Raw genomic sequence first — 27469 nt, forward strand, 5'->3', positions numbered from 1 at the left:
CTATAAGTTTCTTGAAAATGCGATGTACCCAAATCTATAAGTTTAATACAAGTTGCACATTCCAGTATAAGAAGAAGTTCCACTATTAATACACGTTGCACATTCGAACTTCTCTTTGCTGTCAATCCACAATAGCCACAATATATGAATTTTCTATTTGTATCCACAATAATTGTACATAGTACTTGTAAACCTCATGTATAATTAAACAATATATGTATGATTCAGGCTTATTTTCATACTTCGTGAAAGTGAACATTTATGGTAGCAAGCAACTAAAATGGTGATTAATTATTCACCTGCTTGTTTTATTTTTCTGAAAACTCTATCGGATTAAATTTAAGAATATGTCATCATCCACAATGGACTCTTCTTCATCTTTTGGTAAACAAACTCTGGGTCAACCATTATGCTTCTGTTAAGTTAAGAAGTCCAATTGAGATACTCATTTACTACAAGAAATTCAAGACGACCCTTTTTAAGGTGTCCAAAGTACAACACGAAGGTAATTACATTCATGTTTAATAAAAAATTTTAATATTATGTGCATCTAATATGTTTCCAAAATATGTTTAAAATGATTAGGGATTACCATATTGTAAGTAGTAAGTATTTCAAGTGGGTAGAGGGGGATCAATACAGAAAGTCCGATCTTCGAGAAACTCACAATGAACTGTTAAGAACCAAGAAAGAGCTGGAGAAGATACTCGACAAGATCGAAAAGAGCAAGATTGATTTCTGTAAGAGAGCGGATGAGATCAAGATGAGAGAGATAGTGCTATCCAATAGAAATGAGGAGGTTGTGAACAAGGAGTTGGCACTTGTTGTACGCGAAGTTGAAATAAGACGTTCACGCAAACTACTCTGAGTTTGCATTTGTTGTAGCATGTTACTTGTCTTGCCTATAAGTGACTTAGGATTAGTGTTAGAAGTTAGTTGCTATGTGTATCTAAGTTTTTTATATGTTGGTGATGTTAGAACTTGTTTGAATGTGTAGTTTAAACTACTCCGGGTGTATTTTTTTGTGTTAGTCTAAACTTTATTGTTATTTTCAGTTTTTATCAGTGTGGAATGGGTTCCCATATAAATGGAAGAGTTTTTCAGTTTGTTATTAATTTCTTCTCAGTTTTTCAATTGTTGGCTGCTTGATATCGCCATCCATCTATGTCTGATTTTAATGACTTGTGGAAGAAACAAGATTTTATGCAATATGTGTAAGGCATTAGTCTTTGTAATAAGCAATCTACAAAAAATGATATTTACAAAAAGTGACATTAATCTGTGTAATAAATTCTTGCATTAATCTGTCAACTGACAAAAAGTGACATTTACAACTTACAAAAAAACAACTTTAATAAGTGATTACCTGACTCACACGATCAAGTACAACATTTTCAAGTTTAGAATGAGGATGTTGAGATAGAAGGAGCACCCTGCACTCTTTCACCTTCATGTTCAACTTACAAAAAATGACTAATGTTTCTTTTAGAGGACCTTTATTAGTCTCAAAATGATAAACAAACTCAACAAATCCATCAGAATGTCTGCCCTTGAAAATCCTTGGCTTTCTTCGACTCTAAAAGAGGTACATGGAATATCAGTTTTTCTACATTCAGGTGGTTCCTCTATATCAACTCTTTCACTCGTAGCGGAACTTGTAGTCATAAAAGGAGTCAGGTAACCAACATTCTGCAAAAAGAACAAAAAATCAACCATTATGCTTCTGTGAAGTTGAAGCCCAACTGAGATACTCATCTACTACAAGAAATCTAGGACGACCCTTCTTAGGGTGTCCAAAGTACAACACGAAGGTAACTGCATTCATGTTTAATAAAAAATTTTAATATTATGTGCATCTAACATGTTTCCAAAACATGTTTAAAATAATTAGGGATTACGATATTGTAAGTATTTCAAGTGGGTAGAGGGGGATCAATATAGAAAGTCTGATCTTAGAGAAACTCACAATGAACTGTTAAGAACCAAGAAAGAGCTGGAGAAGATACTCGACGAGATCGAAAATAGCAAGATTGATCTCCATAAGAGAGAGGATGAGATTGAGATGAGAGAGATGATGCTATCCAATAAAAATGAGAAGGTTGTGAACAAAGAGTTGACATTTGTTGTACGCGAAGCTGAAATAAGACGTTCACGCAAACTACTCCGGGTGTATTGGGCTTTTGCATTTGTTGTAGCATGTTACTTGTTTTGCCTATAAGTGACTTAGGATTAGTGTTAGAAGTTAGTTGCTATGTGTATCTAAGTTGTTTATATGTTGGTGATGTTAGAACTTAGCCTAAACGTGTAGTTTAAACCACTCCGGGTGTATTTTTTTGTTTGTGTTGGAAACTTTATTTTTATTTTTATTTTAAGTTTTTATCAGTGTGGAATGGGTTCTCATATAAATGGAAGAGTTTTTCAGTTTGTTATTAGTTTCTTTTCAGTTTTTTAGTTGTTGGCTGCTTGATATAGCCATCCATCCAGGTCCGATTTTAATGACTTGTAGAAGAAATAGGATTTTATGCAATTTGTGTAATAAGCAATCTATAAAAAGTGATATTTACAAAAAGTGACATTAATCTGTGTAATAAATTCCTGGATTAATTTGTCAACTTACAAAAAGTGATATTTACAACTTACCAAAAAACAATTTTAATAAGTGATTACATGGCTCACACGATCGAGTATAACATTTTCAAGTTTATAATGAAGATGTTGAGATAGAAGGAGTGCTCTGCACTCTTTCACTTTCACGTTCAACTTACAAAAAATGACTAATGTTTATTTAATTAGAGGACCTTCATTAGTCTCAAAATGATAAACAAACTCAACAAATCCATCAGAATGATTGCCCTTGAAAATCCTTGACTTTCTTCAACTCTAAAAGAGGTACATGAAATATCAGTTTCTCTACATTCAGGTGGTTCCTCTATATCAACTCTTTCACTCGTAGCGGAGCTTGTAGTCATGAAAGGAGTCGGGTAACCAGCATTCTGTAAAAAGAACAAAAAATAATGACATTAAACTTAAAAAAAAAAGGCCAACTTATAAAAACAAAAATATAAGAACACAATTGCATCACCGCTTGAATGTTTCTTAGATATTGGCCGCTATCTGGATATGGCGGAAAAGGCAGTAGCCACGCAGGAAGTGGTCTGTAGTAACCGGCACTGGTGTAATTTACGAAGTGCCGGTTACTTGATAGTATGTCCTAACATGTTATTACACAAGTTATTCATGTATTTTGGAAATAAACATCAACTCAAAACAAAAATAAAGCAAATTTGTAAAAAATATAACATACCGCAGTTGGAAGATTTGAGCTAGATAGTGTTAGGGGAGATGAGTGTTCTTCCCTTTTTCCCATGCCGGGAGGAGATGAACTGCATAATTCCACAAGTTATTTTTTATTCAAAAAAAGAAAAAAGAAAAAAACAGATCAATAAAAACAATAAAGAAAAAAGGTGTTGGTTTTGTTTTGCATCAATTTTATGTGTGCGACTTTCTTGCTTTTGAATTGCAGAGGATGAACATGATGTTGTCTGGTTTTGGCTGGAGAAAGGCAAGCCACATGAATGCCCGATGTGCTCACAGTATTTTGAGGTAAGTGGATTGTCAAATTTGGATTGACCACCCCACGGACCCAATATGACTATGGTGCTGTTAGCTTCACCCTGTAGATACTAAACAGATTTTAAGGAATGTTCTTCAATATAAGCTATATGATTCTATGGTCCATGTCGCTTCATGATAAACATAGGATTCATGTTCGAGCAATGATTTACATTGCTTCATGCTTATAACATGATCATCACCTAACTTGTTTATATTCCATACAGATTCTATCTTGGGGTTTCAGGAAAAAAAAAATATTATCCTGTATAGATCAGTTTTGGATGATTATACCTCTCTTTTTTTTTTTGTGCTTCAACTTCTATGCATATTAAGCTGTGACTTGGATGAACTCGAGGAGAATCAAATGTACAGAAAACTAGTTACTAAATTTTCGTGCATCAGTTCTATAATGGCCATGGGTTGAATAAACCAATTAGTTTTTCTTATGTGCTACCTTTGTCACATTGAACAATAAAAATACCTAGTTGATTTCAGCGGCATCGTGGAGTGTTCCTAATTATTTCATTTAATGTTTCACAAGCTCAGAGGGGTTAAAGGCACGTTTGGAGTTCCTGAGGGCCACAAGCTCAAAGGGGTTAAACATCTAGTCAAAATATTAGATGGGTGCAGAAACTAATGAATCAAAGTGTGTATGCTATATATACAGTCTACAACACAAAAACACCAATCATGCAGAGTGGGTGGAGTTTAGTAAAGTGATTGAAGGAAGGGACCCTCTTCATTGCTTTGTGTTCTTCAGAAATCCTCTTGGATTGATGTTTTTGTTTTCTTCTAATCAAAGCAACCAACATGGTATTGGTGGCAATTGCAAGATCAAGAACTTTAAATCACATTCTGAACCTTTAAAGACTAGGAGTAAAAACAAAAAAAACTTAGATTCCTTCCGATGGGTGGCCAGAGATATAGAAAAATTAAAAAAAAAATTGAATAAAACAAAGCAAAGAATGCTCATATCCACGATGACACTCTCTTTCAGAAATCGACCACCGGCGTAGATGGGGTTTCGATGGCATGATGGGGGTTTGATGGCATAGCGGTGCAGTTTCTTCTCGCGCAACAATATAGTTTCGATGGCACGAAGACTTGATGCCCGTTACTCAGATGGCCAAGGAATGAAGACGATGAAGACAAGTTTTGAGACAGCAAAAACTTTGGGATGAGTTTGGGGCCTAGGGGAGATGGGTTTCTGAAATCGAGTCTTTTTTTATTTAATAATAATACAAAGGTGACATGGCATTAGCCACGTCAGACGATTCCACAACAGGTACCCAACGGCAAGTATTTGTAGCAGAATTCTTTTTCAAAATAGTAATTATTAGATAGTTATAGAATGTAAAAATCTAAAAGATGTGATATTTTCATCTTATTTTAAGATATACATTATTAAAAATTAGTACTTGTTTAAGCTGTTCTGATGATATAATAGTTTGTAATAAAATAAGAATATCACGTTATTTATATTTTTATAATACTTAATTCCAAATAAAACACTCAGCCCCAATGAGATTACGTCTAATTTCAGCCAGATTTTGAATAATTTTATTATTGTAGCTTATGGTTTACTATAGAATTATATTTTAGACTCATCTATTTTTATGTTGCCTGTCGTGCCTGATTACATTTTCTCCACCCAATTTCAATTTCATTTTAGACACCGAGTACATGAGAATACCTCATTACTATTTATTATTTTATTATTATTCATTATTATTTAATATTCCATCATTATTTTTTTTAATATTATTCACAGAATATCTTTAAATATCTTACTACTTAAACACAACATTTATCTAATATTATGGCTTATGGTTTACCTGATTAGCATTTTGTACAAGTTGCTCACCTGAAGCGAAGTCCTTCTTCTGCTTATTTGGTGCCAGATCGTACACATTAACATAGCATGGTTTAATAGCTGTGAGTTTCAGCTTTTTCCTCAAGTTTAGTTTTCTTCCATGACATTCCAAAAAAACGGGAGTTTTCTTCCTGTGCTTGGTCTTTGCTCTGAAAGTTCTAAGCAACCTCATACGGTAGCTTGCTGTCAGAATTGTAGATTGACCCAGTAAAAAAGCAACCTAGCTAACACGTGGTATGACACTGAAAATGAAGTTAGAGATTAGTGGAGTAATTAAATCAAACAAGTATATATAACAAAGCAAGCAAGCCAATTTGGGATGCCAACCCCACCAAATTAAGTCCCCCACTCTTTCCTCTCTCTGACTCTGGATTTCCTCGTCCGGTATGTTAGGTCGCATGATCAGTGGCCTACCCCACCCATATCACAAAAAACTCACTCTCTAGAAGACAAGGTACGATTATTTAGCCGGGGTCATTCACTTTTCATATATACCTTGGAATCCCAGCCCAAAAGAACCAGACTCATTCAAGTAGATAGTGTGCAGAGAACAGGTTTCAATGGCACCCACGTGTTTCTAAATTCAGTCCTAGTTCCTTTCTTTTCTCGTTCTGAGTTTTGGGCATTTTCTATTTGACTTAGTTTGTCTTGATAATCAGTAGACTCTATTTCACCGGATTTTAATGCGATCCAGTCTCTTTTGCTTCTTGATCTACTTATCTTGATATCTTGGCTCGAGTTGTGAAGCTTGAAGTGTGTGCTATAATGGAGAACTCTAATGGCAATGTTCTTAAACTTAGTGTGAAGCAAGGAGAGCCCACTTTGGTTCCTCCTGCAGAGGAAACAGAGAAGGGTCTATATTTTCTCTCCAACCTTGATCAGAACATTGCGGTGATTGTTCGTACCATCTATTACTTCAGGTCAGATGAGAAGGAGAATGACAAGGCTGGGGAAGTGATCAGGAATGCCTTGAAAAGGGTTCTTGTCTATTATTACCCACTTGCTGGGCGGCTGACAATCAGCTCAGAGGGCAAGCTCATTGTGGATTGCACTGGCGAGGGGGCTGTTTTTGTTGAAGCCGAAGCAAACTGTACAATGAAAGAGATAGGAGACATAACAAAGCCCCACCCCGAGACTCTCGGGAAGCTGGTTTATGACATTCCTGGTGCAAAGAACATTTTAGAGATACCTCCCCTGGTGGCTCAGGTATGTAAACTCTCAAAACTTAAATAGATTTTGGTGCTAGTTTGGCCCTTTCGTATTTTGGTAACAATTCTGATTCTAGTTCTTTGCGTTAATCACAAAGTATTAAGCACATGCATAGCAGTCTTCTTAGGGAAAATTTCCAGGTGTGTTATTTTCACGAAATTGCAAAAATCAGGATGTAAATTACCACACTCTTTATTTAAGTTCATGCATATATGAGACCTTTCACAACTTGGGAGGTGATTGTAGAGTTCTAATTCTACCTTCCAGGTGACTAAGTTCAAATGTGGAGGATTTGTTCTTGGGCTGTGCATGAATCATTGTATGTTTGATGGTATTGGTGCCATGGAATTTGTAAACTCGTGGGGTGAAACAGCCAGAGGCTTGCCGTTATCTGTCCCTCCATTCCTAGACAGAAGCACACTTAAGGCCCGCAACCCGCCCAAGATAGAGTATCTGCACCAAGAGTTTGCAGAGTTAGAAGACAAGTCCTGCACCGCCGATATTCATAGCGAGGAAATGCTTTACAAGTCCTTCTGTTTCGACCCTGACAAACTAGACCAACTAAAGATGAAAGCCATGGAAAATGGGGTTCTTGACAGATGCACTACATTTGAAGCCCTCTCAGCGTTTGTGTGGAAAGCTAGAACTAAGGCACTGAAGTTTCTGCCAGATCAAGAGACAAAGCTCCTATTTGCTGTCGATGGAAGGCGCAAATTCAACCCACCACTACCAAAAGGATACTTTGGCAATGGATTCGTGTTGACAAATTCTATGTGCAGAGCAGGGGAACTTCTGGAGAATCCACTGTCATTTGCAGTGGGACAGGTTAAGGATGCGATCAAGATGATCACAGATGACTATATGAGATCCGCCATAGATTACTTTGAAGTGACAAGGGTTAGGCCATCTTTGGCATCCACGCTTTTGATCACCACCTGGTCTAGGCTATCTTTCCACACCACAGACTTCGGATGGGGAGAGCCTGTTCTGTCAGGGCCAGTGGCATTGCCGGAGAAGGAAGTGATTTTGTTCTTGTCTCATGGTAAGGAGAGGAAAAGCATAAATGTGCTTTTGGGTTTGCCAACTTCTGCCATGAAGATCTTCGAACAACTCTTGCAGATCTAGAGAAACGATAATGAGTGTCCAAGTCAAGTAATTGGTGGTTCAGTCATGTGTTATTTATGTATCTTTTTCGGCAAGTGAATTATGTTACAAACACTTTCATTTCTACCACCAAAGGTTCTTTCTTTATTAAAAGGTTGAAGTAGCGGTGACAATTTGTATTCATGAATTATGTTTGTGTTATGTTAAGTAATTGATATTCGACTCTATGAGTCCAACCTATTAAGTTAAACTTATTAAATCTACAAATCCTAACAACACGATTGATTTAAATAATGGTGACATAACACAATCCGTTTGACTCACATAATAATTAATTAGAAATAAATTAATACAACACAATCTATTTCAAACTGTTTTATGTAAATGAGTTGAACTGATCCGCATATGAAATAACCCATTTATTATGATGAAAATAATTTCACTTAAAAATTAAAATCTATATTTATTAATGGTCACAAGATCTATAAATAAATAAAAATCCCTACGAACAAAAAATATTAATATTTTTTAGATTTTAGTCTATAATAAAACAAATATTATAATTCCAACAATAACAAATATAAATATAGGTCCAAAATTACAATCTTAACCATAAAAACATAAGCATATTGACCGTTAAGTGGGTTGACCTATTATCAATCCGTTTTAACTCTAATCTATTTATATCAAACTCAAATCTGCTAGTTTTATGTTGTATTTGTATTAGATTCACATATGGTGTTAGACATTACACCCCTCGACTTCAATCAACCATAAAATGGTTTGATCATTTGTCCTAATGTCTGTCCAATCAGCAACATAAATCATATAGAATTATAGTTACGTCCGTAGCATGAATAAATTAAAAAACAATATAATAAAAACTAAAAAAAACAAAAACAAAAACAGCTTGTTTCATGTGATGAGCGGCTCTAAGTAGGGCAGCAGATGAGTAAAATGGAGGATGGGCCATGTCCATCCAATCAGGCATGGGGCCGAACCTCTCCCTCATGGTAAATTAAAATTGGTTCATTTGATTGGGATCACCTGAATATTTTAGAATGTTTATGGGATGTTTAAGCCATTCACTGAAGGACCTTATCTTCTCACAAATTAAGAATGGAAAATTCCTCCGGATATTATCTGCTGGATAATCGTGGCACCGGAAAAGAACGGTACATTCCTGGGGTTGTTTTCACAAAAATAAAATAAAAAATGATTTATACACAACATTTTTTACAAATGGGGCTGTTTGAGATGCCTTAGATTGCCCTTCATTATGTCATTACTTAATTTACAACCCGTTCATGTAACAAGGACACCTAATATACCAATAACACACTGGACAATCGAGTTTCTTCTTTCATCCATACTATACATGCACTACATTTTCTGGGCATACAGTAAAAATTCAAACAACCAGACACATAATGCAGTAAAGAAAATGTAAGACTAATCTCAACCATGGGCTGGGAGAAGAGAAGGTATCCAAGGTATTTTGGGTTTCTCGGATTCTCTATGATGGTTTTAGGATGCATTTTGAAGGAAAAAGATCGTGAAGAGAGAGAAGTAACCAAAGGAAGTGCATGGAGTTTATGCATTATGCAGGAATGAGTAGAGGAAAACCATATAGGGAGGGGGGATTGGTGGAAACTGGGAATCAAGAGCTTGGGAAGACGTCTATTTAGGTTCCACATAAAGTGATATCTCTCTTGGATGGTCTAAAATTCAACGCATTCAAGCTGTAGATGCAGAGATTGGCCTGTTTTGATTTGATTGCAATTTGATCAGATGTGGTCGTGTAACCAGGAATATTGCATGAAGAAGATGAAGTCCATGTTAAGCTTGCCTTGCAGGAAGAAACGACTGCAGAATCTTCTGCGCATTTAATTCCATCAACCGATGGTATTTCCAATCTGTAAACTCCATGCTTATTTGTAGTCCTATTCACTGAGATTGATATCTGTTCTACGGTTTTCCGGGAGATAGCTTTGAATTTGCAGTCTATTCTAACTTCTGCATCTGGTAAAGACAGACAGCAACATGGAAATTTATGAACTTCAAATTCCTTATAAATTAAGACAGCATTAACATATCCAACAAAACTTGAAATAAGTTTGTGTCACCTGGTAAGAAGTAGCTGTGTCTGGAGAAGCTGTTGTTGGAGCAGATGTCACAATAAACAAAACCCATTACAATGATCTGGGAGTTGGCTATTGCCGGCTCAACTCCCAGAAAAAGTGAATTGAGAAACAGAGAGGAAATGACAAAGAGAATCACCAGATTCATGGCCAACTCTGGAGGAAAAAGTATAAAAAAATAAAATAAAATAAAGCTACCACACTCGAAATAGGCTTCTTTTTATCAATAGTTATTTCGCTGTGAATAGCTTTCAAAGCATTATCACATAGGAGAAGATGAACTGCTTAGTGTGTGGATCGTGAGCAGCAGAATTAAGTTGGTGGAGATCCAACTGTAAGCAAAAAAGTAGAGGAAATTTATCATTTTCACAAGAAACAAAGTCATGTGAATGTCCTTTGGCAAGATATGGACTTGATGCGTAGGAGAGAGAAGAGGGTAGATTCCTTTTGAGAAGGAATACTGATAACTCCTTTGGGTTAACTCAACTGAGAGAGGTGGTGGTGCTTGATGTGAAGGTCTCAGCTCCACAATACAATCTGCAGGGTACCAAGTCATTACTCATTAGGTAAGTATAAAGCTCATATATATATATATATATATATATATATATATGATGTTCATGCTCAATGCTCAGTTTGATTCACCAATTTCCATTTGTTCTTGTGACTAATTTACAGTGAAGTTCAAATGATTCGTACCCATATGAGAATTTTGGAAACCAGCATTTACGACTTTTCAAAACTACTAAGATTTTAGTTTTTTTTGGCAACAAATTTTTCAATCTTTTATAAGGCCAAAACATACACTTCTCCAAAAAATTGTCCCCTGCTAGTAGAAATCAGCCTCAATGACAGATGAAATCATAAGACCAATTTCATGTTTTTTACTCTTTGGGTCACAATATGTCCGGAATAAACGATATTTAAATCATCTTTAGCTACTAAAATACTCTAGACTATTGAACTTTGATATCTGATTTAATGAACAAGGAACTATTTATATATTACACTAGTGATAAAAGCTTGCAACACCCTCCACACCGTCTATTCTTTTTTATAAGACTTAATTTGTAATAAAAATTTAAAATTAATTTACCTTACAAATCAAATTTTATTATATAAGCATCGTGGAGGATGTATATGTGGCTTGAACTCGGCCACTATGGGATGGGACGAGCGCCATCACAAGGCAGTCGAATATTTTTATATTATTATTTTTTAAATTTTAAAGTAAGAATAAAAATTTTTTAAGTAATAAGTTATAAATGTGTTTTTTATTAATTAGAAGAGGAGTGTTATAGCCATACAAAGATTACACAAAAGTAATCTCATAAATTGGCGTGATTTCGTGTTATTCGTCATATCTGCTTTATAATAAAAGTGCATTTACAATTTAAAAAATTACATCAAATCACATCAATTTATAAGATTATTTTTAAGTAATCATTTTGTGGTTAGAATATTTTTCTAATTAAAATGGTTGAAATTTATACCAATTAGACTAATTTAAAATTTATCATACCTCAAAATATTATTCCTACAATTTATAAAAGAAAATACAGGGTGAATCTCAACTTGATCAAAACGCTACAGTTACTGATTAAATTTTCTTAATTTTTTAAAATATTATAAGAATGATATTGAATATTGTAAAATAATATAGTTTTATTTAATCGGAATTGAAGCAGAGAAATATCCATTACGAGCTAAAACCCAAACACAGAAAAGGAGGGAGGAGATACAAAAACGGTCAGTTTTAGGCACTTGCACTCAAACCATAGAAAGTAGTTGAGCTTGTGAAATTCTTTGCTTTCTTTCCCCTCTCACTTCGCCATGGCTGCAGCAGCAGCAAACCCTCCCAGATCATCAAGTGGCTCCGTCGATTCCTATGTCGGTAGCTTGATTAGCTTGACTTCCAAGTCCGAAATTCGCTATGAAGGCGTTCTCTTTGACATCAACACCGAGGAATCCAGCATCGGCTTGAGAAATGGTATAGGAAATGACTTTACATTTTACACTATAATATTTTCTATACATGATGGATAGTTGCAGGGGCTTTGCTTTCTGGGTCTCCGCTATCTTGTGGGGTTTTGTTGCCTTGTTACCGAGGGATAGACTGGAGCCGTTTTATGATGCTTTGCATTTTATACCGTGTATGCTACATTGTTATTAATGTCTATATGTTTGTAGTCAGATATAGAATGTGTAAAACGAAGATAAAAGCGTCTGAGAAGTGAGAATGTATGCAAGTGTGATGCAATACGTTGTGACATAGGTTAAGATAGGCCAATTTTGAGTGGCAAAATGTCAGATTTTGCAACTGTGTTAGTAAATATCAGGAGACCATGAAGTGCATAACCCTGTGGATTATGGGTTTGAACTTAATGATGCTTCTTTTTTTTCCTCTGTCAGTGTTATGTACAATAATAATGGCAACTTTCCCATAACAGGAACAATAGTAAAAGCATCATCATTAAAATGTGTGATTTGTCAAGAAGGACATTATCATATTAACAGCACAAGAAAAAAGAGAGTTTTGGGAATTCTATTCATTTCCACTATATCGTTTACAGTATGTGAGGTCAGTGTATTTATAGACCTGAGTACAGCTACAAGGAAGAAATAAAAAAGGAATTTGAGGTATTACAATGCAGTTACACTAGCTGCCAAAGAATAACAGAATACAGAATCAAGATGATATTCCTGAAGCTTCTGCTGAGATGGATTCTTCCAGGTCACTGTCCAGCTTGGTAGCTGAGTCATTTTGCTTGAGTGATACACTTGTGTTGACACATATCAACTTTGAAAAATGTATACATGATGATTCATATGAGATATTACCTCACAATCCTGCTTATAATTTAAGTACAAATGATTTAGTTGATGGATGGGACATAAGGACAGCTTATTTCACATCATTACTGAACAAGTTATGTGAAGCTGTGATTTTGGGTTTGCACACCAATGCTACTTGGAAGAGGGGAGAAATACTGTTAATATACCAAAGCTCGCCAAATAATGGGCTCCTGTTCTATTAGAACCAAACCAAAAACAGAAATAGATAAATAAATTTTTTGATAAGTAAATAGATAAATAAATAATAAAAGAAAGTAAGAAAGGGAAGGAAAGAGATAGTTTTCTTGAAATGTTATTGCCTCAAGGCATTCCATGTTTCTTGTTCTTTAGTTCTGATCTAAATTCATTAACATTGCAGTGAGATCATTTGGAACAGAAGGGCAAAAAAAGGATGGCCTGCAATTTCCTCCAAGTGAGAAAGTTTACGAGTACATAAAGGTATGGCAGATATTGATCATGTAATGTATGTGTTTTGCATAATGATAAAGCCATTTTTTTTTGCTTCTTAACAATTGAGGTTGTGAAAATTGATTGTGGTTAAATGAGGATTTGAATTTCAGGTCTTGAGTGTCTATGTGGGATAACATGCCTATTGAATCACTGTTGTGCTTAGACTACTCAATAAATATTCAGTTTGGAAAAACAAGTGACTCATAATTTGTTGGAATTGTTCCTTCACCATTTCTGCAGCTATAAATTTACTCTCACACGAGAATGGTGGTAAAAGACAATAGCATTTTGAATTAGATTACATGTGAAAGATTGTGTTTTATGCTTCAATGTATTTGTTGGATGCTTTCAAATACAAACTTTTGTGCATTCGATACAGGATTTGAAGGTCATGATTATATCAGCCTATTCATGGTATACAATGTCATGATTATATCAGCCTATTCGGTTACAGGATTTGCAGGTCCAATCTTCCCCACCCATTCAGACTATGCCTATACACCACGATCCTGCAATTATACTGGTAAAAGCTAGTACTATAGGCTGCATTTGGAATATTACCAGGTTGGCAGACCTACTGTTACTCTTAAGACCGTTGTATCTCAGGCCTGAGTGCAATCTATGATGCAGTAGTCAACACTCATATCTATCTGATTCCTTGTGCAGTCTCATTATCCTCAAGCTCCAACTGCATCCATGAGTTTACCTCCTTTTGGTCCTAGTACCATTCCAGATCCTAGTGCCCATACTGCACAAATGAGTCTCCTTGCCCCAGCATTTCAAGGAAGTCTTCCCTTATATCAACCCAGTGTAAATTTAGGGTCATGGGGTTCATCACCTCCTCCCCCAACCACAAATGTCAGTGGGCTTGCAGTGCCAATGTACTGGCAAGGATATTATGGGTCCCCTGGGTTTCAAGCCCAACAGCAATCTTTGCTTCGGCCCCCACCTGGCTTGTCAATGCCACCTGCCGTGCAGCAGACTATGCAATATCCTGCCATGACTGCATCTTTACCTTCTGGATCTTCCAACTTGCCAGCTTCACCTTTGTTAGAGTCACCCTCACCTTTGTTGCCACCATTTAGCCTTGGCACTCGGAATTTACAATCTTCCATCCTTCCTGCCCAGTCTTCTGCTATAGTTTCAGAATCATCAACAACTTTGATCACTGATAATGCTTCTACGCGATCTCTTTCTACTGTTACTCTGAGTAATAGCCTGCCACTGGTATCTCCATTGTCTTCTGGTTTGGATAAAACTGCCATTTCGTCATCAGTCTCTGACAAGCCTAAAGTCCATGGTCCTGCAATGCCTTTTACAAGTATGTCTGAATCTACAACCTCCATTGCTGGAACATCAAGTTCAACTTTGAAGGAGGGAGCAACGCCATCTTTGGTAACCCCAGGCCAGCTTTTGCAGCTGGTACCCACCACAGTATCTCCATCCCAACCTTCACAAACAGTGCAGAGAGGCGTTCAGGTGGTGCAAGTATCCTCATCAGAAATATCACTATCAACAGCAGCAACAGAAGCACAAGAACCTATATTGCCCCTGCCTTCGCCATCTAACTATAAGGTATTATTGGCAATATTTGACAATTTACTGAGCAAAACGCTGATTGCTGTAATTAAGGAAGTTAGATAACTATTGCTTAACTTTTAAGGTGTTCGTGGAAAGGAGAGATGGTTTGCATCTCCCCTGATAGGGATGGTAACAGCCTTCGGGCTTACCTGTTTATCAGCACATCTGGCTAATGCTCCCCACCTATGAAGGTGGATCTTATAGCCCAATTTCTTTACTTACAAAAACTTTTAAAATTTTTGTGGCGTACCTTTAAACTTGGAAAGCTTTTTAGTTTTAGTTTTTTTTATTGTGGGGTTCTTCAAGAGAAATAAGTTTGTGTAACACCCCGTATTTTAGTGTATTTTTACTGAATGAATTATTTTTATGGATTCAAAATTTATTCTCTTATTTTAAAATTATTGGATTTTTTAATTGGGTTATTTTTAGGATTTTTAATTTGTTGAAAATTATTTTTATGTGCTTTCTTAATATTTATTTATTGTTATGCATTTAAATTACTTTTAATATTTAAATTAATTACTGGGTGATTTAATTATTTCAATTTGACTTTACCATTACGTTTAAATTATTTTATTTAATTTGTGGTTTTAAAATCATTTCCGTTGGATCATTTTCGTGACCCAAGTTATGAGGACTGGACCTCATTTCTTTCCCTCTATTTTTCTCTTTCCTCTCTTTCTTCTTTTCTTTTTCTCTTTTTCTTTCTTTTTCTTTCTTTCCCGCTGCTTTTCCCCCCGTGCGCGAGCTCTCTCTTTCTCTCTCTCCCCGTGCGTCCGTCCACCTCCCAGCCCAGCCGCCGTCGCGCTGCCGTGCGCGACACCGCCCGGCCGACTAGCACCCCTTCCCTCCGGCGACCTCACCCCCCAAATCCCAGCCCCTATCTCGCCGCCGGTAGCCCACACGCACCCTCCAAAGCCGCGGCCACCTTTGCTCCAGCGCCGCCGTCGCTCCACCTCCGGCCACCATCTTCCTACCACTTCATCCCCGACCTCTTGGCAACCCTTTGGACCCAACCCCAGCTCCGATCCGTCACCGGTGAAGCCACACTAAGTCCATCTCCGATTTCGACATTTTTGGCCTTAAAACCGCCCCTTGCGCCGCCACCCACGGCAAACCACCACCACCATTGGCTTCACCGACCTCTCTAGGCCCTACCCTATCATTTTGGGGTCTTCGTTTGTCTCCATTGAAAAGTGGGTATTTGTGACCCACGGCCACAGTGTATTTTACACTGTGGTGTTGCTCAGACGTCGCCTTTTTCAGCTTCGTGATCCTCCGGAAATTATTTATAGCGCTGTAAGTATTTCTCCAAAGTATTCTCATGAATTTTATGTATTTTTGCACTAACGCATTTCACTGTATTTTTTTTGGCATGCCGGACTGAGTCCGAGGAGTACGGGGGTCGGATGGATTTATGATTGGAGTTGTTTGGGTTGGTTTGATTGGATTGGTTATTGGTTATTGAGGAATGTGGATTTGTGTTGGTACATGTGCATATCATTATTTCATGCATGATCATGTTTGTAAAGGAAAACTGGGTTTTCGTGTATTGCATTCATGTTCATGTGTTTATGAAAAGCTATGGGTTTTCATGTGAGAATGGAATTTGGGTGCGTGCGTATCACGACCCCAAGCCGAGATGGGGCATTATCTCGGTGGAGCTCCTCTGGTTACTCGGGAGCGGAATAAACTGAGTAACGTCCCCTGGATTGTCGCTGGGCGACAATGGGATCGGACGAGAGATTCGTGCCGACTCCGTGGTCCTTCTGCTGGCGGGGACTAGAGGATGTCTGGCCATGTACGCGCTGGGCGCGGAACTGGGCATCGCTCGTTGCGTAGTGGGTGCTCGGCCATGAACGCGCTGGGCGCGGAACTGGGCATCGCTACGAAGCCAGGACGTGCGGATGGTCCCTAGGGGAGGCCATGGTGCATAGGGTATTGACGGATTAAATGGACTATTTTCTGGGAAAATAGTGTGTGTTGGATTTTGTGTAATTCATTTTCTGGGAAAATGTTTTACGGATTATTTTTGGGCCAAATGGGATTTTTGGCGTGTGTTGGAAAATTATCATTTTCGGGGAAAATGATGTTTTAAGGAAAATGCATATTTCTTCATATGCATACATGTTGGTGGCATTAATGCATTTTTATATTCCTGAGTATATTTTTTGGGTTATACTTACCTGCGGTACCATTCTGTGGTAACGCAGATTTTGATGCAGATGAGGAGGAGGAGGGTGAGCCTGAGGAGACGGCTCCGCCCGAGGAGTGATCTGGGATCACTAGCTTGTTATCTTATTTTACCCTTTGTATTTTTGGGACATGTGTTAACTTTATTTTGGATGACTGTATAACTGCTTTTAAATCTTTACTGATGTTTACTTGTATTTAAATTCTGGTACTTAGTTGACTAATCCGCTGCGTTGTTGTTGTACACCGTTGCATGTACACACACTTGGCACTTTCGTTGGGATGTGTGGCCGTGTTGTCATCATCCCGGCGTCTCGATTCCCGTGTTTTCCTTACATGGGGGTCGGGGGCGCCACAGGTGGTATCAGAGCAGTTCGGCTCTGGGTAAAACCACATGTCCCATAGGTGCAGTACCAGAAAGTTTTAAAAGTTGTGATTTGAAAATTATTTAATTTAAAGTTTGTGGTTTTATTGGTTTTATTTAGTTATTGTATATTACTTGTTTGTTTATTTATTTTATTGATTTATTTTATGGTATGTTATTTTATTGTTTTAATCATTTTATTGTGAGCTACTTCATTGATTTTATGCATTTTGTCGTATGCTATTTTATGTATGAAATTTTATTTGTTATGATTTGATTTTGTTTTGTTTTGTTTTGTTCGGAATTGAAAGGCGGGTTAAGGATTACGCTATGACAGGAAGATAGTATGACTGAGAAGGCCATTGTTAGGCTTGAATATTTGATGTAGTAGGCTTGAACTCTTGGTGATTGGTTTGTTTTAATATCGAGGCTCGAACATCATGGTCAGGGTGAACTTTTTGGAGTAGGAATTCGAATTGCTGTTAAGGAGGGGAATAATTTTAAATTGCTTAGGATAATTAAGGTCTTAGGTTCTGTAGGATTTATGTAATGAGTTTTTGGGGTAGGAGGTTGTAAGTTCAACAAAATTCAAGGTTAGATTTATGATAAGTTCATCTGAGGTTTGAGGCTTTATAGTTTTTAGGAAATAAGTTATGAGATTTAAGGTGGTAAGTTCAATAAGCAATTTGATAACATTTGGGGTTTTAGAATTTACAAGTTTTATAGGGTGAATGTTTTAGATTTGAGATCATCGATTTTAAGGATTTCGGAAAATGATTTTATTTTGTTTAAGGTTTTAGAATTACAAAGTTGAAGGACTGAATTAAAATAGGATTGATGAGAGTTGAGTTACTGATATGAGAATTTTTTTTAGGATAATTTCTTTGGAGACTGAAGGTGATTATCTAGTTCGTGTATTTTCTGAGGATTGAGGATGTTGATCTAATTCGAAAGATTATTGCTTTTAGCTCGATGTTTCAGTGATAGGTTGAGGATTTAATCTGTATCAATTTTAAGGATAAGAGATGGTGCAAATTTAGGAAATGATTCTTGTTGATTTCGAGGATATAGGTCTAGTGATGGAAATGGTAATGATGATCATCTGCACGTTTGGAGGATTATTGGTTTTGGCTAAGGGTGCGTGACATTGATGTATAGGAGTGGTGAGTGGTTATGGATTTCGGAGAGTATAAGTCCTAGTCTCATTTTGGTTGGAGGAAGAGACTTTGGTAGGTGTTGGAGAAGAGTTGACACAATAGTGGTAATTTAAGAGACCCTGGCTTGGAGTTTTTGGTGAGTTGATCGAAGTGTGCAGTTGAAGTGGGTTACTCAATGAAGCATGGTTGGGAATAGTTATTGTGATTATCTTCAGGAATTAATTGTGACTTGAGGTCACCTAGGAATTTAAATTTTTGAGGTTATACTTTCTTTTGGAAATTGAGCATCCAGTTGGTTGAATTAAGGACATTGTTATTTAACTGGAAGAGAGATTGTTGGGACATCATGTATGGTGTATGATAAGATCTTCGAAGTTGAACCTTAGGTATCAACAGTGGATAAGATGATCAAGTATGCGGTTAATAAAGTATTAGGATCCTTGGGTGCTTTGCAATGACTTTTGGTGGATTGAAGATTGAGCAGTATGGTTTGCCTTGAGGTATAATAGTGATGTACTATTGAAGGAATTAGTTATGTTAATGCTAGCTTGTAGGAGTAGAGATAAGTGGGTGAGTTACCAAGAAGGTTTTGATGATGTTTTGGTGTAGTCTATGGTGGTTCGTAGTGAGTTTAGTCACCGCTAGATTAGATGTTGTTCAGAATGTAAGTGATGTATTTTGGGTTGAGATTGCTTATTTTCAATTTGGGAAGCTGAGGTTGTTTGAGTTTGGGTTTCTGTCAATGATCATGGATGTATTTTATGGAATTGATTTTGATTAAGGCTGCGAGAGTTAATTGAGGAATTTGAGTTATAATTCGTGGTTTTGGAAAGGGAGTATTTTTCTACCAAGATGTGATAAGAGTTTTTGGTCAATAGGAATGGAGCTACCTTGTACTCGATGGTGTTAGTTTCTTGAGGACATAAGTTTTATGCATGTTGCGAATATCAGAGTGCGCAGCAGGAGCGTGGTATTTTTGGTTGTAGTCAGGAGTTCAGATTGTGCTGATTTTGGGGAATTAGTGGTGACTTGAATTTTGACAAGATACTTGTAATTGGAGATTAATAATTTAGTTGTGCAATTTGTTATTGATGGTTAGCTTTGGAAGTGGCTATTAGGTTACCAAAAGTAGAATTCAATGGAGGTTTAGAAGTTGTAGCATAGGTGTTGATTTGGAGTTGGCGGCAATAGTTTTTGCTCTTAAGATTTGGCGGCATTATCTGTATGGTGAAGCCTGTGAAGTTTTTACTGACCACAAGAGCTTGAAGCATCTGTTTACTCAGAAGAATCTCAATATGAGACAGAGACGGTGGTTAGAGCTGATTAGCGACTATCAATGTGAGATCAAGTATCATCCAGGAAAGGCGAATCTAGTCGCTGATGCTTTGAGTAGAAAATCTCAACAAGTGGATGAAGCAGAGTCATCAGATTTGGACTCTCTCCTTTATGGAATGAGGAGACTTCTTATCGAGAGTTCTCAGCAAGAGGAATTATTATCTTCAGTTTTGGATGTCCGAGTAGTGGATTTTGAAGAATTGAAGACTCTTCAAAGAAGAGATCCTGAATTGTTAGCTATCAGGAAAAGAGTCAGGAAGTCTAGAGGACCCTTGAATTACAGCTTGGATAAGGATGGTATTCTTCGGTTTCGGGATCGTAGAGTGATTCCCCGAGATTCTGAATTTAAAGAGTGGATTTTGGCAGAAGCCCATGCGGCTCCTTATTCAGTTCATCCAGGAAGCACGAAGATTTATCGAGATTTAAAGAGGAATTTCTGGTGGGGAGGAATGAAGTTGGACATCGCTTTGTTTATTGAGAAATGTGACACGTGCCGTCGAGTAAAGGCTGAGCATCAAAGACCTGCTGGTAGACTTCAACCTCTCCCTATTCCTGAGTGGAAGTGGGATGATATTTCTATGGATTTTGTTGTGGGTTTACCGAGAACTCCTAGTGGGAAGAACTCAATTTGGGTGATTGTTGATCGGTTGACCAAGAGTGCCCGTTTCTTGCCTGTTAATAATACTGACTCTTTGGGTAAGTTGACTCGGTTATATGTCAAGGAGATAGTGCGTTTGCATGGAGTACCCAAGAGTATCGTGTCAGATCGGGACCCGCGGTTTACGTCCCATTTTTGGAAGAGTTTGCAGGCAGCTTTAGACACTAAGTTGAAGTTTAGTTCTGCGTATCACCCTCAAACAGACGGTCAATCAGAGCGTACTATTCAGACTCTAGAGGATATGTTGCGGTCTTGTGTCATAGGATTTCAAGGAAGTTGGGAGAATCATCTACCGCTTATTGAATTCTCTTACAATAACAGTTTTCATTCTTCCATCCAGATGGCCCCGTATGAAGCTTTGTATGGAAGGAAGTGTAGATCACCCTTGTGTTGGGATGAAGTCGGCGAGAGTAAAGTAATTGGGCCTGAGATAATTCAAGAAATGAATGATCAAGTTCAGTTTATAAGGACTAAAATGGCAGAAGCGCAGATACAAGAAGAAGAGACTTATCCTTTGAAGAAGGTGATTGGGTTTATCTTAAAGTCTCTCTTATGAAAGGCTTTAAGCGCTTTGGTAAGAAAGGAAAGTTTAGTCCAAGATATGTTGGCCATTTTCAGATCGTAGAGAAGGTTGGGCTTGTTGCTTATAGAGTGGCCTTGCTGGACTATTTTGGGCGGTATGTTCTTAGTCTGCTCTTAGTTGAATCTTATTCTTGTCTTAGTCTTAATGTTGACCTTGCCAATTTCGAGGACGAAATTTTATTTAAGGGGGAGAGGATGTAACACCCCGTATTTTAGTGTATTTTTACTGAATGAATTATTTTTATGGATTCAAAATTTATTCTCTTATTTTAAAATTATTGGATTTTTTAATTGGGTTATTTTTAGGATTTTTAATTTGTTGAAAATTATTTTTATGTGCTTTCTTAATATTTATTTATTGTTATGCATTTAAATTACTTTTAATATTTATTTAATTACTGTGAGATTTAATTATTTCAATTTGACTTTACCATTACGTTTAAATTATTTTATTTAATTTGTGGTTTTAAAATCATTTCCGTTGGATCATTTTCGTGACCCAAGTTATGAGGACTGGACCTCATTTCTTTCCCTCATTTTTTTTCTCTTTCCTCTCTTTCTTCTTTTCTTTTTCTCTTTTTCTTTCCTTTTTCTTTCTTTCCCGCTGCTTTCCCCCCGTGCGCGAGCTCTCTCTCTTTCTCTCTCTCCCCGTGCGTCCGTCCACCTCCCAGCCCAGCCGCCGTCGCGCTGCCGTGCGCGACACCGCCCGGCCGACTAGCACCCCTTCCCTCCGGCGACCTCACCCCCCAAATCCCAGCCCCTATCTCACCGCCGGTAGCCCACACGCACCCTCCAAAGCCGCGGCCACCTTTTGCTCCAGCGCCGCCGTCGCTCCACCTCCGGCCACCATCTTCCTACCACTTCATCCCCGACCTCTTGGCAACCCTTTGGACCCAACCCCAGCTCCGATCCGTCACCGGTGAAGCCACACTAAGTACATTTCCGATTTTGACTTTTTGGCCTTAAAACCGCCCCTTGCGCCGCCACCCACGGCAAACCACCACCACCATTGGCTTCACCGACCTCTCTAGGCCCTACCCTATCATTTTGGGGTCTTCGTTTGTCTCCATTGGAAAGTGGGTATTTGTGACCCACGGCCACAGTGTATTTTACACTGTGGTGTTGCTCAGACGTCGCCTTTTTCAGCTTCGTGATCCTTCGGAAATTGCTTTATTGCACTGTAAGTATTTCTCCAAAGTATTCTCATGAATTTTATGTATTTTTGCACTAACGCATTTCACTGTATTCTTTGGCATGCCGGACTGAGTCCGAGGAGTTCGGGGGTCGGATGGATTTATGATTGGAGTTGTTTGGGTTGGTTTGATTGGATTGGTTATTGGTTATTGAGGAATGTGGATTTGTGTTGGTACATGTGCATTTCATTATTTCATGCATGATCATGTTTGTAAAGAAAACTAGGTTTTCGTATATTGCATTCATGCTCATGTGTGATTTGGAAAGTTATGATTTTATGTGAGAATATTTTTGGGTGCGTGTGTTTCACGACCCCAAGCCGAGATGGGGCATTATCTCGGTGGAGCTCCTCTGGTTACTCGGGAGCGGAATAAACTGAGTAACGTCCCCTGCATTGTCGCTGGGCGACAATGGGATCGGACGAGAGATTCGTGCCAACTCCGTGGTCCTTCTGCTGGCGGGGACTAGAGGATGTCTGGTCCTGTACGCGCTGGGCGTGGAACTGGGCATCGCTCGTTGCGTAGTGGGTGCTCGGCCATGAACGCGCTGGGCGCGGAACTGGGCATCGCTACGAAGCCAGGACGTGCGGATGGTCCCTAGGGGAGGCCATGGTGCATAGGGTATTGACGGATTAAATGGACTATTTTCTGGGAAAATAGCGTGTGTTGGATTTTGTGTAATTCATTTTCTGGGAAAATGTTTTACGGATTATTTTTGGGCCAAATGGGATTTTTGGCATGTGTTGAAAAATTATCATTTTCGGGGAAAATGATGTTTTAAGGAAAATGCATATTTCTTCATATGCATACATGTTGGTGGCATTAATGCATTTTTATATTCCTGAGTATATTTTTTGGGTTATACTTACCTGCGGTACCATTTTGTGGTAACGCAGATTTTGATGCAGATGAGGAGGAGGAAGGGCGAGCCTGAGGAGACGGCTCCGCCCGAGGAGTGATCTGGGATCACTGGTTATTGTTATCTTATTTTACCCTTTGTATTTTTGGGACATGTGTTAACTTTATTTTGGATGACTGTACAACTGCTTTTAAAACTTTACTGATGTTTACTTGTATTTAAATTCTGGTACATAGTTGACTAATCCGCTGCGTTGTTGTTGTACACCGTTGCATGTACACACACTTGGCACTTTCGTTGGGATGTGTGACCGTGTTGTTATCATCCCGGCGTCTCGATTCCCGTGTTTTCCTTACATGGGGGTCGGGGGCGCCACAGTTTGTTAGTTAAGATTAAATTGGAACAACATTGCATAGAATAATTCCACAAAGACTGCATTACATGGGCCTCATGAACACTGCCACATTTACCTGAACTACTTAAAGAAATAAATTGCACCCCTAGGAAGAAGACCGTGCTTTGAAAAAGATTAAATAGAATATTCCATGTGAATGATATGTGAACACATTTTATGATCTGAAAAGAAGATAAAGCTCCTGCTTTTGAGCACTACTAGCTCGAACAGATTTCTTACCTGCTCCTGGCACTTTTAGCTTATTGTCCATGGCTACAGACCTATGGTTCCTAGTTATGCCCTACTACCACGCTCCTGCCTTTGAACTCTAGCATCTTGAATATTCTTTCCTTTGCCTTTTTATAATAAAATCTTTAATTACCTTAAAAAAATGATATCTTCCGGCTCCCAGTACTTCACCTGATTGTGCATAACTACCTTTCCTAGTCATGCCCATTTAGGTAAAAATTTTCCAAGTTCTATAACTTTATAGAATATATTTTTTGTGTAAATTTATAGAATAATAGCAGAGGATGATATTAATCTTTAGATTGGGAGGAAAGAATTTAAGAGGAAATGGGTGTGGTGATTCCTTCCCATGTTTTGGCTGCACAGATCCGGCTTTGAGATTAATACCTGGCTCAAAAATATGACATGCATTCTAATATATGCTTCTTTGTTGTCAATTCTCCCCCTTCCTTTCTAGCCATGTGGAGCTCCTACACATCAACATAGTAATAGAGGACGTGAAAGAGGAAGAGGAAATGGGGTATGCACTGCATCTATATCAACTCTGGCTGTCTTGATGATGTGTACTGTAGCCATCATAATAATGTGAACTTTAAAGAAGTTGATTATGAATTCTATAATGAGGAGTAACCAAACGGGAAATTTGTGAAAATGCACTGCCAAAGCATGTGCACACTTCTCCAAACTTTTCCAGTAGTTACCATTGTTAACCACAAGTTCTCTACACAAATTTAACCCTCTTTGCCTCTGTAGGACTATACACTCATTCATGGTGGTTTTGCATAGCTTTTGACTAGTTGCAAACTATGTCTAGCAGATTTCACATCCTGTGACCAGATTCCGTGGGGGAGTTTGATTTTATAGCAATGGATGAGAAATTCAACAAGGATGAAGTTTGGGGTGATCTTGGTCGAAGCAATAGAGCTCAAGAAGATGTAGAAAACTCACAAGATGAAGACAGTGGTGGAGTATTAAAACATGAGATCAAGGTAATATGATCCAATTAACTTTCTTTCTCTCTGAAAAATCTACAAAAATACTAAGCCAATTTATTTATTGTTGGATTTCTTGTTCTTCAGCCTGTTTATGTCAAGGATGACTTTTTCAATTCCCTGTCTTGTGGTGCTTTCGATCGTGAATCACGTAATGGGAGGACCAGATTTTCTGAACAAGTGAGAAAAGATTCCGAGGTATTGTTACCTTTTTATTTTTTCCCATGTGAATCTGTGATAGGTTTTTATTTATTTTTTATTATTTTTTTTTCTAATTAAGAAACTAATTTCATATTATTCAATAATATTCATTTTTGCTGTTCTCAAAATTGAATTAGTAGTGTATGATAACATAATTGCAAATTATTTATAATTATCTCACTTCAATTTACAGAATTCCTTTTCTGAGTCATTTGTGTGATGAATTCATTATCTACACATTGCAATCATTGTCTATTGATTCTCCTTGTCAGTATCTGTGGTACGATATTATTTTTTCATGCTTCTTTTGATGGTGATGGTCATGCAGACATTTGGCTATATGCCAAGGCATTGGGGTGGTTGAGGTGGCCGATCACATGGTGGTTATTATGGAAGGGTCTATGGCTATTTTGGGAGGGGTCGGGGACTTAGCTCTCCCTCCTAGTAAGCAGTGACTTTTCAGTGTATATTATAGTTCTAACCTAAATTCCACTTGGAGTGCATTTCAAACCCCAGAGAGGAATATGTTTGTACAATTTGTGATGCTTACATTCTCTGAGATCGTGCTAAAACAATTATACCCTGATACAAAGGGATTTGGATTGCAATTTATGCTAAGCATAATCAGTCAGGGTCGTTTAAGTGTACTCTCTCTCTCTCTCTCTCTAATCTGTTTAAATGACTTTTTCAAGCCTTTGTTGCTTGGGAAAGAATATTTCAGGTCCCAGCAGCTATTATGGGAGGGGATGCATACCTTCTCATAGATCCTACAAGGAGTCCTGGTACTTGATACTTGTCCCTTCTCCAGCCTCTACTTCTTTTCCGGTTTTCCTTCATTACAAGCTATTCCTCTCTAAATTTCCTTCTATGTGAAAACTTGAATTTGTTAAATTAGCCATTTTCTGGAATGGTATGCAGCAATCTTCATATGCCTCCTCCGGTGGTCCCATTTGGGGTGAGCTTTTGGATTTTCTCATCATGCATCCTAGGCACTAACTAAGCGCCGAAGCAGTACAATTACAACCCAAAATTTTCATGGTCAACCTGATAAGACTGACTTGCTGCCCTGAGGAATTCATAAAAGAAAATATTTGTTTGCAAGGATGTTTGGTGATGCTCTTGATACACTACTAATATGAAAGCTTATTACATGAGTAGCAAAATTTCTATTGAAATATTGACCTGCCAATGCATTTCTCTGTTCTTAACAAATCTAATTGCTTACTGCAATAAATAATGTATTTTTTCCGTCCCCCCAAAAAAGAAAAGATTAGAAAAGAAAATTACAACAAACTGGCATTCCATAGCCTTGAGGTTAGGATTTTGAGTGATGTGTAAGTCGAAACTGCTTGTGGGAGTAGTGCCTAACTAAGGGTCTATGAGATGGGATTTGAACCGGTTGACAGCTTTGTGGTGACGGGCTCGCCCATTGGGCAGTAGCCATGTCTCAAACGAGACATTTCACAGTAGAGAGGGGCTCCTATAGTCATGCCTAAATAGGGTAACTACGTTGGTCGCCCCATCTCCCATTTTGATTAAAAAAAACATCTTTCTTAAAATTCAATAACCAGACCTTTTGAACCAGCCTCTTATGAGTGGAAGGGCAGCCCAACCCAAAACAAAAAGGGTCCTTCTACGTTGACGGAGGATGTCCACCAACGAAATGCACCTGTCGATGCACATAATCAGTTCACTGAGCATTTCTCAAAAATTTGATTGGTATCTTTTCGATCATTATGACATTATTATTATTACTTGGTTGGAAATTTCCACTTATCAAATAGTGATAAAATCATGATAATATTGAGATAATATGATAAATGGCATTGCGATAAAATTTGGACATTTTAATTTAAAATTATTCTTTGGATCATTTTATGGAGATTGATGGTTTACCGCTGAAATGACCAATTGTTTCATTTTTTTATCTTTTTTTTTTTTTAAATTTTTCTTAAACATTAAGAAAAAATGCACCCATCGGTACAAATATTCGGTTGGTCTATCTAGTATTTCTCTATTTTTTTTTATCTCACATTTCTCATAGTATATTTTAAATATATTTTATATTTTTAAGAAGGGTAATGATAGACTTATAACTCTTTTACCATCATTTTATTACTCTTAATGTATTTGTTTTTTTTTTCTTTTTTAATATCTTCAATTATTAAGAAAAAATTTTAAAAAAATATACAATTTCATTAATAATTACTTTCTTAATCATTAAGTAAAAGAATAACTTAAAAAAAATTAAAAAGTAAAAAATAATAGTAGAAGAATGGTAAGATTATCATAATTTTTTGGATCATGCTACGTCCACTGCCTACCGTTAGGTATAATTATTCTTATTCTTTTTATTATCTTTTTTTACATGTATTTTTTATACTTTTAAATACTTTTAAAAAAAATTAAAAAATACAATATTATTAAAAAATATAAAAATAAAATAAAAAATTTTAATAATAA

General features: G+C 37.4%; 3 protein-coding genes, 1 non-coding gene and 1 pseudogene across 4 annotated transcripts; 3 read left to right on the forward strand and 2 right to left on the reverse strand.

Moving 5' to 3' along the window:
- Positions 1-1485: 1485 nt before the first annotated feature.
- LOC118348307 lies at positions 1486-5502 on the reverse strand. The gene is made up of 5 exons (XM_035689785.1): positions 5480-5502; positions 3305-3383; positions 3083-3211; positions 2799-2993; positions 1486-1689 (listed from the first exon to the last, which is right to left on the reverse strand). The coding sequence occupies exons 2-5, from the start codon at positions 3365-3367 to the stop codon at positions 1486-1488; spliced, it is 591 nt and encodes a 196-aa protein (XP_035545678.1). The 5' UTR covers positions 3368-3383; positions 5480-5502.
- Positions 5503-5840: 338 nt separating this feature from the next.
- On the forward strand, positions 5841-8039 carry LOC108984559 (omega-hydroxypalmitate O-feruloyl transferase-like). Its single transcript, XM_018956562.2, has 2 exons — positions 5841-6694; positions 6965-8039. The coding sequence occupies exons 1-2, from the start codon at positions 6254-6256 to the stop codon at positions 7820-7822; spliced, it is 1299 nt and encodes a 432-aa protein (XP_018812107.1). The 5' UTR covers positions 5841-6253; the 3' UTR covers positions 7823-8039.
- Positions 8040-9033: 994 nt separating this feature from the next.
- LOC108984561 (pollen-specific protein-like At4g18596) lies at positions 9034-10242 on the reverse strand. Its single transcript, XM_018956564.2, has 2 exons — positions 9928-10242; positions 9034-9823 (listed from the first exon to the last, which is right to left on the reverse strand). Exons 1-2 carry the CDS (start codon positions 10088-10090, stop codon positions 9486-9488), a joined length of 501 nt encoding a protein of 166 aa, XP_018812109.1. The 5' UTR covers positions 10091-10242; the 3' UTR covers positions 9034-9485.
- Positions 10243-10358: 116 nt separating this feature from the next.
- Positions 10359-26695, forward strand: LOC108984545 (annotated as a pseudogene).
- LOC118344330 lies at positions 14912-15045 on the forward strand. The gene has a single exon (XR_004798103.1). It is a non-coding gene; the product is annotated as a U6atac minor spliceosomal RNA (small nuclear RNA).
- Positions 26696-27469: the final 774 nt, after the last annotated feature.

This window comes from Juglans regia, chromosome 1 (genome assembly GCF_001411555.2).
Source record: "Juglans regia cultivar Chandler chromosome 1, Walnut 2.0, whole genome shotgun sequence".
In the NCBI taxonomy this organism is placed as follows: domain Eukaryota; kingdom Viridiplantae; phylum Streptophyta; class Magnoliopsida; order Fagales; family Juglandaceae; genus Juglans; species Juglans regia.

Bases quoted from the DNA above. Each gene is read 5' to 3' on its own strand.
- LOC108984559 (XM_018956562.2), top strand. From the start codon at position 6,254: ATGGAGAACTCTAATGGCAATGTTCTTAAACTTAGTGTGAAGCAAGGA. The intron at 6,695-6,964 runs GTATGTAAACTC...TCTACCTTCCAG, and splicing joins TACCTCCCCTGGTGGCTCAG to GTGACTAAGTTCAAATGTGG.
- LOC108984561 (XM_018956564.2), bottom strand. From the start codon at position 10,090: ATGAATCTGGTGATTCTCTTTGTCATTTCCTCTCTGTTTCTCAATTCA. The intron at 9,824-9,927 runs GTGACACAAACT...TGTCTTTACCAG, and splicing joins ACACAGCTACTTCTTACCAG to ATGCAGAAGTTAGAATAGAC.
- LOC118348307 (XM_035689785.1), bottom strand. From the start codon at position 3,367: ATGGGAAAAAGGGAAGAACACTCATCTCCCCTAACACTATCTAGCTCA. The intron at 3,212-3,304 runs GTATGTTATATT...ATAACATGTTAG, and splicing joins GCTCAAATCTTCCAACTGCG to GACATACTATCAAGTAACCG. The intron at 1,690-2,798 runs GTCCTCTAATTA...TTCTTTTTGCAG, and splicing joins TCATTTTGAGACTAATGAAG to AATGTTGGTTACCTGACTCC.